Source organism: Chiloscyllium punctatum, chromosome 3, assembly GCF_047496795.1.
Source record: "Chiloscyllium punctatum isolate Juve2018m chromosome 3, sChiPun1.3, whole genome shotgun sequence".
Lineage (NCBI taxonomy): Eukaryota > Metazoa > Chordata > Chondrichthyes > Orectolobiformes > Hemiscylliidae > Chiloscyllium > Chiloscyllium punctatum.
The window spans coordinates 86,301,678-86,314,450 of record NC_092741.1 but is presented as its reverse complement, the minus strand read 5'-3'; the positions used below and the strand labels follow the sequence as shown (position 1 = coordinate 86,314,450).

The 12,773-nt window shown below is 41.5% G+C and overlaps 1 protein-coding gene across 3 annotated transcripts in view; it reads right to left on the bottom strand.

Moving 5' to 3' along the window:
• Window positions 1–9,767, bottom strand: part of nkain2 (sodium/potassium transporting ATPase interacting 2) — a 512,436-nt gene extending 502,669 nt beyond the window's left edge. The window contains exon 1 of one of the 3 annotated variants that reach the window (XR_011954528.1): window positions 8,649–9,767. Coding sequence is in view for 1 of the 3 variants with exons in the window: in XM_072555972.1 (XP_072412073.1) it covers window positions 8,649–8,702 (54 nt within the window). In the remaining 2 variants the exon portion in view is untranslated. The remainder of the gene's footprint in view (window positions 1–8,648) is intronic. The other 2 variants (XR_011954527.1, XM_072555972.1) reach the window with 2 other exon arrangements.
• Between the last annotated feature and the right edge of the window lie 3,006 nt (window positions 9,768–12,773).

The window sequence follows — 12,773 nt, the reverse complement described above, 5'->3', positions numbered from 1 at the left end:
GTCTGTCTGCTTAGGTGAACAGCTTCACATTTAAATAAAAGGAACTTATCTACAATTTAAGTAAATGACTTTATTTTGACTATGAAGTACAGTTTCACTTCTGGCCTGCTTTCAAGTTAAAATACTCCTAAATTTCTTCACATTCTTAATTGGAGTTGATTTTGCACTAGAAGCATTTTTCCTGAATATAAAACATAATAGAAGAAAAAATGCTATCGTAGGATTGTTATTTTTATAGGAGCTTATAAAGCAATGACTTAGAGATTGAAAATAACAATTGAAAAGAAAAAAAGCAACCATTTATCACCTCTCCCTCATTCCCCAATTCTAATAAATACATTTTTATGTGCCAAAAATATTGTTCTTTGTCAACTTACTGCTTCCAATAAGGAAGCTTACCTGACAGCACCGCACATCCATGATTTGATTGGCGCGACCAATCATTTTCCACCTATTGACTAAATCAGCAGAAAAATACACAAATTTTCAAAATGCACTATTAAGTGCAACTCCTGATTAGAAACACACATTTTTATAACTATTTCTTACATTTTTTTTACATTGAGAATGATATAACAATATGATTACATAAATTTCTGTCTCTTCATGTCTGGGTCCTATTCAAGACAAAGATCACATCCTCACAAATTTTATTATTGACAGCTTCAGCTTTTAAAGTTGAAATCCTTGTTAAGCCCAGCACCTTATTTAATGGATTGTCATAAAATATCTAAGGACAGCTAGGTACTAACTGTCATTTATTGTAACAATTACTGAACGCTAGCAAGGGTTTCTGCACATGCATGTAATCTATAGATTACCGGTCATCTGAAACTTGCCTCCACTTCCTGTCATGTGTCCTGTAGCACAAATCTATGGGATCATGCTGAAAACCTTCCCCAAGTATTGTGAGGGCTTGCGAATTTTAACAACATTTTCTTTTACATAGGAACAAAGGACTTACGAGCAGGACTAGGCCATCTGGTTTTTTGAACAGCTTGATCCAATAATACAATGTCAGAGCTGGCTGTTGTTTCAGTTCTACTTTCCTGGCTGACCCTGATAACCTTTTGACTCCCTTGTTGATGAAAGTTCTACCTAATTCTGCAAGGAATAATTTCAATGACCAACCTACTGTTGTCTTCAGGAAGAGAATTAGACATGCAATTGGTTCTCTTGAAGAGAAAAATATTCTCTTCTCAGACTTAAAAGGGAGAGCTCTGATTTTAAACTGTGTCCCCTAGTTCCCATCTCTTACAAGAGCAAATACCTTTCCAGCATCCATGTTATTGAATCCCCTTAGGAAGGTATACGTGCCAATAAAACAATAGACAATAGGTGCAGGAGTAGGCCATTCTGCCCTTCGAGCCTGCACCACCATTCAATATGATCATGGCTGATCATCCTTAATCAGTATCCTGTTCCTGCCTTATCTCCATAACCCTTGATTCCACAATCCTTGAGAGCTCTGTCCAACTCTTTCTTAAATGAATCCAGAGACTGGGCCTCCACTGCCCTCTGGGGTAGAGCATTCCACACAGAACCATTCATTTTCTAAATTCAAATGGATACAGGTCCAACCTGCTCAACCATTATTCATAAGATTCTCAGAATTGAGTGAGGTGAAGCTTTTAAACGCTTCTGATACAATTTTATACTTTTACAAATAAGGAGACCAATATTCTACTCTGTGCTGCAGATATCTCTCACCAAGGGTTCAGTATTTTTAAATTCAATTGCCCTTGCAATGAACCTCAAAATTCCATTTGCCTTTCAAATCAGTTACTGATCCTGCATACAAACTTTGTGATTAATGTAAACTACATAAATTATTTGTGATTTATGTACCAGTACATCCAGATACCTTTGTGCTGTTAAGTTCGAGCCACAGGAACATTGGACATTGGACCAGTAGTATGCCATTTGGCCCTTCAAGCCTATTCTGCCATTCAATAACATCATAGCTGATCTGGCTACGGTCTCATCTCCTCTCTCCTAATTATCTCCCTTAAGACTCTTTTGTCTGCTAAACGTCTATCTAACATAGCCTCGTATATATTTAAAGAACCAGACCCCACTGCCTTCTGGAGAAGAGAAGGTCACGTTCTAATGGTCAGCTGAGGGAGAAAGAAAATCACTCATTTTCTGTTTTAAAAGTGACCTCTTATTCTTAATCAATTTAACCTCGTTTGAGTCTCCGCCATAGGAAGAGGCATCCCTCCTAACCAGTACCCACAAAATCTAATGCAGTCTACTAGTTCAATCTTCTCCAATTAAATAGCATATGTTTTTTGTCTGTTAATGACGTATTATTAAAAATGAAATGCCTGCACTGTGGTTTTGTGCCCTAATCCATAAAATATATTAGGTATCAAACTTTAAAAAAAAGGACAGTGGAGGTGAATTTTGTCCTCTGTACAGAACGGTTCTTGAAAATCAGCCTGAACCCTAGTATTGGGTGTTCTATTGAACTTTCTTTGTGTAAGTATTTACATTGGAGAAAGTGAGGACTGCAGATGCTGGAGATCAGAGCTGAAAATGTGTTGCTGGAAAAGCGCAGCAGGTCAGGCAGCATCCAAGGAGCAGGAGAATCGACGTTTCGGGCATAAGCCCTTCTTCAGGAAGAAGGGCTTATGCCTGAAATGTCAATTCTCCTGCTCCTTGGATACTGCCTGACCTGCTGCGCTTTTCCAGCAACACATGTTCAGCTAAGTATTTACATTCTAATGCAATTTCACTAGATCTAGGAATGGCATCTCCTGTCAGGAGGAAATGTGTAAGCAAATTCATTTTAAATGCTAACAATTTAAAAGTAGTGTTCGGAGGAGAAGAACACTAGTTTAGAAAAGCTTCTGCTGAGCATGAAATACCATCTGAATCCATCAGTTACCCTTATTTAAGCTCACGAAAAATGCAAATAGGAAGTGGCAGCCTTTGATGAGGGGCAATAATGCAGGTCATGAATCTGCAGACAAGTGGCAGAGCAGCCTTATGCCTGGCTGTCTATTTGCTACTAGTCATGTGCTGCTGTGTGAGATTCTTAAAGAAAGTTTTCAGTTTCATTCCATCAGCCAGTATTGTTAAAAACCTGAAAGAAGTGGAGCCAAGTTTTGGACCAGAGTTAACTTTTGCTGTCCCTGTGTGCATGTAAGTTTTAATGTCAAGCAGAGGGGCAGTGTGGTTGAATTAGTGGAAGGGAGGAATAAGTAAGTGTTACCCTAATGTAAACATTTCCCTATAGATAAGAAATCTATTGGAAGTTTATGTAACTGCAGTTGTTATAAAGGGTGATAGTTTAAAAATTTTAAATTTCTCAGTCACTTTGGATAGATTTTAGTAGGGTCCTAAATGATAGACTATGACAAGAAATCTGGGAGAATCCCGTGAAAACTCTAGCATGACCTTTCTTGACATTGGGAGCAAGCAGCTGCATTTTCCAACTAAATTCAGGACATCAGGACAAAATTTTCAACAGGCATATCGACATGCCGAGCAAGATTGTCTACTGCTTATTATTGTCCTCATTAATCATGCATCTTGCCTCAGCTTTTGATTCAGCTACACCATAGGGAAACCAGATGCGGAGAATTCTTGACATGGAAGCCAGGAAGGGTACTTGTTAACTCTAGCTCACTGCTTGCTCCTCCAAACCTCCATCTTGGATACCTGGTGAAATCTCAGAGCACGGTCCCAAGCATTGGCTGTACTTGGGTGACAGGGTGGCACAGGAGTTAGCACTGCTGCCTCACAGCACCAGGACATGGATTCAAATCCAACCTTGGGTGACTGTCTTTGTGGAGGTTGAGTGTTTTCCCTTTGTCTGCTTAGGTTTCTGTCTGATGTTCCGGTTTCCTCTCATAGTCTAAGGAAGTGCAGATTAGGTGGGTTGCCCTTGGTAAATGTGGGGTTACAAGGGGTGCCTGAGACTGGGTGAAATGTTTTTTGGAGAGTCAGTGCGGACTCAGTGGGCCAAATGGACTCTTTTCTGCACTGCAGAGATCCTATGATTCTATTCATCTCCCAATCTAAGGATACTGGTATGTGATAGCAGCCACCTTCTCAGGACCTTATTGTACATCTTGGATCCATTTACAGGATGTTCTGCACTTTTGTGCATGCCAGCAACTAGCACTGAAATATTGCAGTAAGGACAGTTTGGACCAAAGGGACAGGCACCCAGCTCAGGATTGTACAAAGCTACATCTCAGAGTTGTGCATCAACCCTCCTTGTGCTCATCACCTTGAGCCTACCTCTATGCTCAGAGCATCCCTGTCTTTTTTTGTGTTTCCTCTTGTCCCACCCCAAAGCTAGAGCTGCAAGGCTTACTTAATTACTAATGGTTAAAAGGGGGTGGGGACAAAGAAGGGAAAACAGGATACTGAGTTGAATTATCAGCCATGATCATATTGAGTGGCACAGCAGGCTCAATGGGCAGTTGGCCTGCTCCTGTTCCTATTTTCTATGTTTCTGTGTTATCTTGCCTTGTTGTTTAGTGCAGACATAAAGCCAGGAATCTTGTCATGTGGTCAAAAGTCAAGGAAGACAGCCTTCTGTCAGGGAGTTTCAGCATAGTAAACCAAGGACCGCCTCTGATATCAATCGAGAGGCTTGGGAACGGTCAGCCAGTCACTCAATGTAGTCTGGATAGAATCATCTCCTTTAAGGATGAGGAGCTAAATATCAGGCAGCCCACGACTTGTCACAGCTCTTTCTACTCTATTGTGGGATGTTTTTCCCGGAATGGAGGAAAGGTTGGGGGGAGGGGTGGGGGGGGGGGGTGGGGAGGGGGGGGGGGGGGGGGAGTAGAATGTGATTTGTTTGAAGTTAGTGACTAGGCAGCACAGAGGCCTTGCAGGAAGGAAGGGATTGGGATAGGTGAGAATGAGTGAAGGGAAGAAGATGTTGCAATGAGAGATGGAAAGAGATGGAGTATGAGCTTTAGTAGGATATATGTGCAGTAGCAAGGGTAGAATGAGGTAGCAGAGAGAAGATGGACATTCCTCCAGATAGCTGTGACTGCAATGATCTGGGTTATAACCTTTCACCAGGCTCTCATGGACCTCTGCTGCTGGGGGCAAGAGCACATTTGCCTCTAAATCATGCTGTCTAACATGACCTCAAAGTGCCTGTCGACAAAGCAGGGCACTAATTTCCTCTTATTTGTGACATCCTGAGCAGATTTCATGGCTCATGTAGAGTAATTTAGGATTGACAATGCATGTCTAGATGCAGAATGGCCTTTTAAAGAATATGCTGGCACCAGGTCCATTCGAGTATAGCCCAGCAGCAGTGAGTTTTTTCAGGTCCAGTGATTGGTTAAAATGGGCTAGCATCAGATATGAAGGGTACCACAGGGGCTGTGTAGCTGGATGCTGCCTGAACTGCTGTGCTCTTCCAGCACCACTAATCCAGTATTTGATTTTCAGCATCTGCAGTCATTGTTTTTACCTAGGTAAATATTGATGTGAGTTTGGGATGACAGTGGGAGATAACACACAAGGACTCACAGGAGAGAAACTCTCTGCAAAACTCAACAAAGTTGACGCTTTGCCAAAAAGACTTTCAGTCCTTTGTCATATTTTGTAATGTGCTTTTAAGTTTCATATTGCACAGCCTAAGGACAAACATTTTACTGAGTATGCCCCAATTTCTGACAATGATATTTGGACTAGAACAATTGCACCTTCAAGTTCTTCTGTGTTGTAAAGTTAAAAGTGAGTTTTGTCAGCCTTCAAAATAAGGAAGTGAGGTTCATCTTCTGGTTCCTGACCTCTGTACCAACCTAAATACTTTCATAAACTATCAGCAAAGATTGAGACCCCAGAAGTGCTCATTATCACATTAAATCTTAGCCTTGATTCTGTTTGCACAAACCTGAAGATCTCTTTTGAACTATCAGATCTTTATTGAATTTGGCAAAAGCTGATCCCAAGTGAATTCATTATGGCATGTCAACGATGTTAATCAGTTCAGCTAATTTTCCACAAATTACACATTATGCCTTTCCAGGATGTGAGTATATTTACTTGCAGACCAGGCTCATTCCTGAATACTCAACAATATCCTTGAATAATATTCTTTAAATTCTTGTTAAGAGCCTTTTACAGGAAAAGAATAAATTAAGATCCAAAAAAGAAGCCAACAAGATAAAAGTATAAAACTACTGAAGAAGGAATAGCAAGTGACATGAGCCTTCGATTAAAATCCTGGGACTTCACTCTAATGGTACGGTGGCTGGGTATCTGTACCAAATGGAATGCAAAGGTTCAAGACGACAGTCCATAAAGGCAATTAGTGATGGGTAATAAATACTGACCTGACCACTGAATTTCAGATCACCTGAATGAATTAAAAAAGGATTCACTGCAAACATGATCATCTCCAGAAGAAAATACAGAGTACATAATGCACATCACAGACCTCTACAGGTTTCAGTTTTCCTAGCTGAATCATTGCTAGTGGGGCATCTGACAGATGGGTAACTTTGTACATTTATTTTGGTCAAGATTAAATTCAGCATTCTCACTGGCAGTTGAGGAGGTCATGAAAATCAGTAAGAATTCCAACAGTCTCCATATTAATTGCTCCTATTTACTGAAGCTCCTTATTGCTCCGAGCAAATGCAAAAAGCTGAAAGCGCCACTTTGATATATTAAAAATACACCTAACTTGATAAGTTTTTGAGCATTACATGTTTATATAACATTCATTGCTCGATGAGGCACATGCTCTTTGCAAGATCATTGATAAAATGTTTCAACATGAAGAAGTGCTCTATTCAGAAGTTAAAGCCATTGTATCATCTTACTAGTAAGAGCCCATCTACACATCATACACAAGTGGTGTTTCTGGAGAAACAAAATTTACAATGTGTGAAAACCCAAAATACCAATAAAACAGAGGTACATAGAGATATTGTTGCTGATATATTACAGTATTGTCTTGGAACATCCCAAATTTTGCACATCCACCCCCAGCTAGTTTTCCATTTCAGCCCTCAAAGCTTATCAGAAATTACAAAATCTTTCTCATGGGTTAAAGTTTCAGCATTCTCTCTCCAATCAAGTTTTGAGATTTCTTACCATTTATAAAACCATAATATAAACAGTCAGTCAATCTGAGAAATTATAAAGCAGAAATTCGAGTAAAATAGTCCTACTGATAAATATTAATGAGCCAGGAAATAAAACTAATTTTGTCTTAACTTCGTTTGATCATGATGCTATTACAATATTTTACTAAAACGTTACAAAAGGGTTAATACATGATTAAAACCTTGTAATCGAATACATCCATAATAAATAAGTCGTCGTCTCAATCCCCCAGAATAAGAAATAACATTAAAGAAATGTTGTAAAGTTACAAAGTATTACGCGCAATAAATTTGGATAGGTACTGGCTTCGCATAACCACCTGTAAAAGCTTAGACGTTATACACACAGATGCTGTTGTCGAAACGGGTTGCCTTTTTTTAAAATAAAAATCACAGTACGTGTTTCAAATCTGGAAAAGCCTATTTCAATAACATTTGATACGAAAACAAGGCGCACTCAGACACATAACTTTAGTCCAGTGAACACATTAGTTTAAAATGAAACTGTTCTGCTGGCAATCTTCACAGATAGATTGCAACTTCGACGTTTAATCCCAAATTCTTTTAATAATTAAGATCCTCTTGGCAAAGAATTTACATCCTGGCAACGGCTCCATCAAACAGTATGAATGGGCATGCTTGCCTTATCAACAGGCAATTTCAAACAAGTGATTTTAAAGCACTGTTAAACCTTTCTGATATCACGCACACCTGACGTCTGGGGAGATAATAGATGGGACAATGTAGCGACTGAAGGAAATGAAAAATGCAGTCTAGTCGCAATTTATGACATTATTACCTTAACCACTGGAAATGTAACAAAGAATGTCTGCTGGTTCATACCTTGCCTACTGCATAACTGGACTACAAAACTATATAACTCTGTTGTCGAAGTTGGTAGTAAATCAAAGCTGCAGAAAATAACACAGTGGAAGTAAATGCTTATACGAAAACTCCTGTTCGGTCTTGATCGTTTAGATATGACTATACCTGGATAAAGACTGAATAAATGGATAAATCTTTCGAAAACAGACACCTGTCATTGTGACTCTCAACATGAATCCGGTCACCGGTCTACAGTCTGACTGCAATACAACTCAACACTTCGACAACTCCCTAAAAGTGACTCAACATTTACAGTGATAAAAGCACAAGCATAGTGTCATAAAATAGCGGTCACGTATCCCCAACATGTACACTTGAAGCTAAATATATTGAAAAAGTCACGTTTCAGATGTCTAAATTATTGAACAAATGTAAACTTTGACTGCAAATCTTGAGCGTAAACACTATCACAAACGGCAGTGAAAACTCTTCAACACGTGGGTTTAAGACATACCAAATAAACATATTAACAAAATATTCACAATAGTTCGCTCATAATCCATGCAAACAATTAAAATGGACGAAGATGCAAAAGTTTCCCGTATGCAACTCGTCCAGTTATTGCATTCATAAATGAGAAAATAAACATCATTCGAGCACAGAAGTCCTCTTAGAGTATATAAAATGCATTAATATATCATAAAGAAGAAAGTTTCCGTTAGCACTTACTAGCTGCAGGCTGGAGATGAAGATGAGAGTGCACCTGCCGCTGCAGCAGCCCATGGTTGGTGTTGGTGTTGGTGGGTATCCACCCGGGGCGCGGGCGCGGGCTCCGGCTCCGGCTCTCTGCAGCTTTTCCCGCCCGCGGCTCGGGCCGTTCTGATTGTGACGCTCGGGAACACCTGGGGCTGTCCGACTGGCGCGCGCTCCGCCCGGCCCGGCCTCAGCAGCGGCGGCGGCGGCCACTGCACAGCACCCGCCTCCTGACCATCACCAAAACCAGGCACCAGTCCTGTGCCGGGCAACACAAGGAGAGAGCAGGAGGACTAGCCGTGCGGAGGAGGGGTGGGCTTGTGCAAACTCTCTTTTTGTTGTTGTTGCTGCTGCTGCTGTGGTGTTACCGTGTGCACGATTGGGCTTCGGCTGTCGGCTATTCACTTGTCAGGAGCCGGGTAGCGGCTCCCCTCCTTTATCTTTGATGCTAACCGCTGGCGATGCTTATTAGGGGAATGATTTCCCAGCTCTGCTGACGCCGCGACTCGTGGGTAGTGGTCGTGGTTGGGGGGCGGGTGGGTGGAGGAGAAATGAAGAACAAACCCGGATCATAGTCTCGTTTCTGCACGGCAGTCGGTCTCGCTCTGTTATATCTATTCGGTGCAGGCGCTGGAATAGAGCTGGGTTTCTGCCAACAAGAGAATGACAGAGAGAGAGAGAGAGAGAAAAACCCCTCTCGCTCCCCGCCGCCACTACTCGTTGCAGAGATGGAACAGGACGCGAATCTGCTCGGTTTCTCTTGCTGGATTAATCACTCTACCAACTTCTTACCCGTCCTCCAGTTATTTTCTCCCTTTCTTTGCTGCCATCAGAATAGAAACAGCAACAGAGACCATACAGATGGGAGACACCACACAATAACTGCTCAGAATTGCCATCTGACGCTCCAGATTGGCAAAATCAGCACCGTCACCCCCTTGTTGGAAATCAGAGACTTGCCATTGTAGCACGAATTATTAGGACGCCCATCCGTGGGCATATAATAGCACTCAGTAGTTCCATCTCTCCATCAAATTGTGTGAATTCTTCATATTTTAAATCTTAAATATAAATGTTATTCCACAATTGGAATGAACAGCAAAATGACAATGCCACTAATCATTTCAATGAAATCCAATTTTTTAAAAACTTCTATTTATTCTGTACGCTTGCAGTAATATGACATCGTTACCACTTTCCTAAGATCCCATTTATCTCGGTACGCCATGTCTTTGTGTAACATTGTCAATGTAACGTCAAACGGTGGTTGTTGTGCCATGAACAATTAAAGCTGACATTACTGAACGTGTCCAATATTCGGCTGAAAAACTGATCGGATTTTTTTCTCTATGAATTACTATTGAACTTATTGCTTTGAGAGGGAGTGGGTACAATCTGAAGTGACAATATTTCAGTTGAATAAAGGGAAATATGGAGCTATGAGGGAGCAACTGGCCAAAGTTCAATGGTTTAATACCTTAACAGGGAAGACCGTGGAGGAACAATGGCAGATATTTCTGTGTATAATGCAGAAGATGCAGGATCAGTTCATTCCTAAAAGGAAGAAAGATCCCAGGAGGAGACATGGGCGGCCGTGGCTGACAAGGGAAGTAAAGAAACATATAAGGTTAAAAGAGAAAAAGTATAACTTAGCGAAGATAAGCGGGAAAACGGAGGACTGGGAAGCTTTTAAAGAACAACAGAGGATTAGTAAGAAGGAAATACGCAGAGAAAAAATGAGGTACGAAGGTAAACTGGCCAAGAATATAAAGGAGGATAGTAAAAGCTTTTTTAGGTATGTCCAAGGCAAAAAAATGGTTAGGACAAAAATTGGGCCCTTGAAGACAGAAGCAGGGGAATATATTACTGGGAACGAAGAAATGGCAGAGGAATTAAATGGGTACTTCAGATCTGTGTTCACTGGGGAAGACACAAGCAATCTCCCTGAGGTAACAGTGGCTGAAGGACCTGAACTTAAGGGAATTTCTATTTGCCAGGATTTGGTGTTGGAGAGACTGTTAGGTCTGAAGGTTGATAAGTCTCCGGGACCTGATGGCCTGCATCCCAGGGTACTGAAGGAGGTGGCTCGGGAAATCGTGGATGCGCTGGTGATTATTTTCCAGAGTTCAATAGAATCGGGGTTGGTTCCTGAGGATTGGAGGGCGGCTAATGTTGTGCCACTTTTTAAGAAGGGTGGGCGGGAGAAAGCAGGAAATTATAGACCAGTTAGTCTGACCTCAGTGGTGGGAAAGATGCTGGAGTCTATTATAAAGGATGAAATTACGGCACATCTGGATAATAGTAACAGGATAGGACAGAGTCAGCATGGATTTATGAAGGGGAAATCATGCTTGACTAATCTTCTTGAATTTTTTGAGGATGTAACTCGGAAGATGGACGAGGGAGATCCAGTGGATGTAGTGTACCTGGACTTTCAGAAAGCTTTTGATAAAGTCCCACACAAGAGGTTAGTGAGTAAAATTAGGGCGCACGGGATTGGGGGCAAAGTACTAGATTGGATAGAGAATTGGTTGGCTAACAGGAAACAAAGGGTAGTGATTAACGGCTCCATTTCGAAATGGCAGGCAGTGACCAGTGGGGTACCGCAGGGATCCGTGCTGGGACCGCAGCTTTTTACAATATATGTAAATGATATAGAAGATGGTATCAGCAATAACATTAGCAAATTTGCTGATGACACAAAGCTAGGTGGTAGGGTGAAATGTGATGAGGATGTTAGGGGATTACAGGGTGACCTGGACAAGTTAGGTGAGTGGGCAGATGCATGGCAGATGCAGTTTAATGTGGATAAATGTCTGGTTATCCACTTTGGTGGCAAGAACAGGAAGGCAGATTACTACCTCAATGGTATCAAATTAGGTAAAGGGGCTGTTCAGAGAGATCTGGGTGTTCTTGTCCACCAGTCAATGAAGGCAAGCATGCAGGTACAGCAGGTCGTGAAGAAGGCTAATAGCATGCTGGCCTTCATAACAAGAGGGATTGAGTATAGAAGCAAAGAGGTGCTTCTGCAGCTGTACAGGGCCCTGGTGAGACCACACCTGGAGTACTGTGTACAGTTCTGGTCTCCAAATTTGAGGAAAGACATTCTGGCTATTGAGGGAGTGCAGCGTAGGTTCACGAGGTCAATTCCTGGAATGGCAGGATTGCCTTACACGGAAAGACTGAAGCGACTGGGCTTGTATACCCTTGAGTTTAGAAGACTGAGAGGGGATCTGATTGAAACGTATAGGCTTATGAAAGGACTGGACACTCTGGCAGGAGGGAACATATTTCCGTTGATGGGGGAGTGCCGAACCAGAGGACACAACTTAAAAATACTGGGTAGACCATTTAGGACAGAGATGAGGAGAAACTACTTCACACAGAGAGTGGTGGCTGTGTGGAATGCTCTGCCCCAGAGGGCAGTGGAGGCCCAGTCTCTGGATTCTTTTAAGAAAGAATTGGATAGAGCTCTTAAAGATAGTGGAGTCAAGGGGTATGGAGATAAGGCTGGAACAGGATACTAATTAGGAATGATCAGCCATGATCATATTGTATGGCGGTGCAGGCTCGAAGGGCAGAATGGCCTACTCCTGCATCTATTGTCTATTGTCTATTGTCTATTGTCTATTGTCTATTGCTTTCAAAGTGCAAGCTCGATGCTTTAAATTGATCTTATTTTACATTGGAAGGATAAAACTAGTTCTGTCCAAATTATGTTCTACCGAATAATTTCTGAGTTTAGGGAGGCAGAGAAAACTGGTTCTGAAATGAACAGTGAGGTGTACATCCTCTTTCCAGAGACTGACTGACCTACTGAATGTTCCCAGCACGTTCTGCTTTTTCGTTGCCACAAAGGCAGCCCTCGCCTCGCACTGAGTAATGCATTTATTTTCACTACAGAATGTTTACAAGTTTCTGTTAAACGTTATACGTTATTTTATTCAATAAGCAAGCACAGAATATTCAGTTTCTCCCCTAAAACAAAGTGTTTTCCAAGTTGTGTGCCACCGAAAATTGAAGGTGAAAGACTATTGGTCACACCAGAGCGCTACATTATTGTTGTCTGTTCGATATCAGTTCGCACTCGTCTTTCGTAAT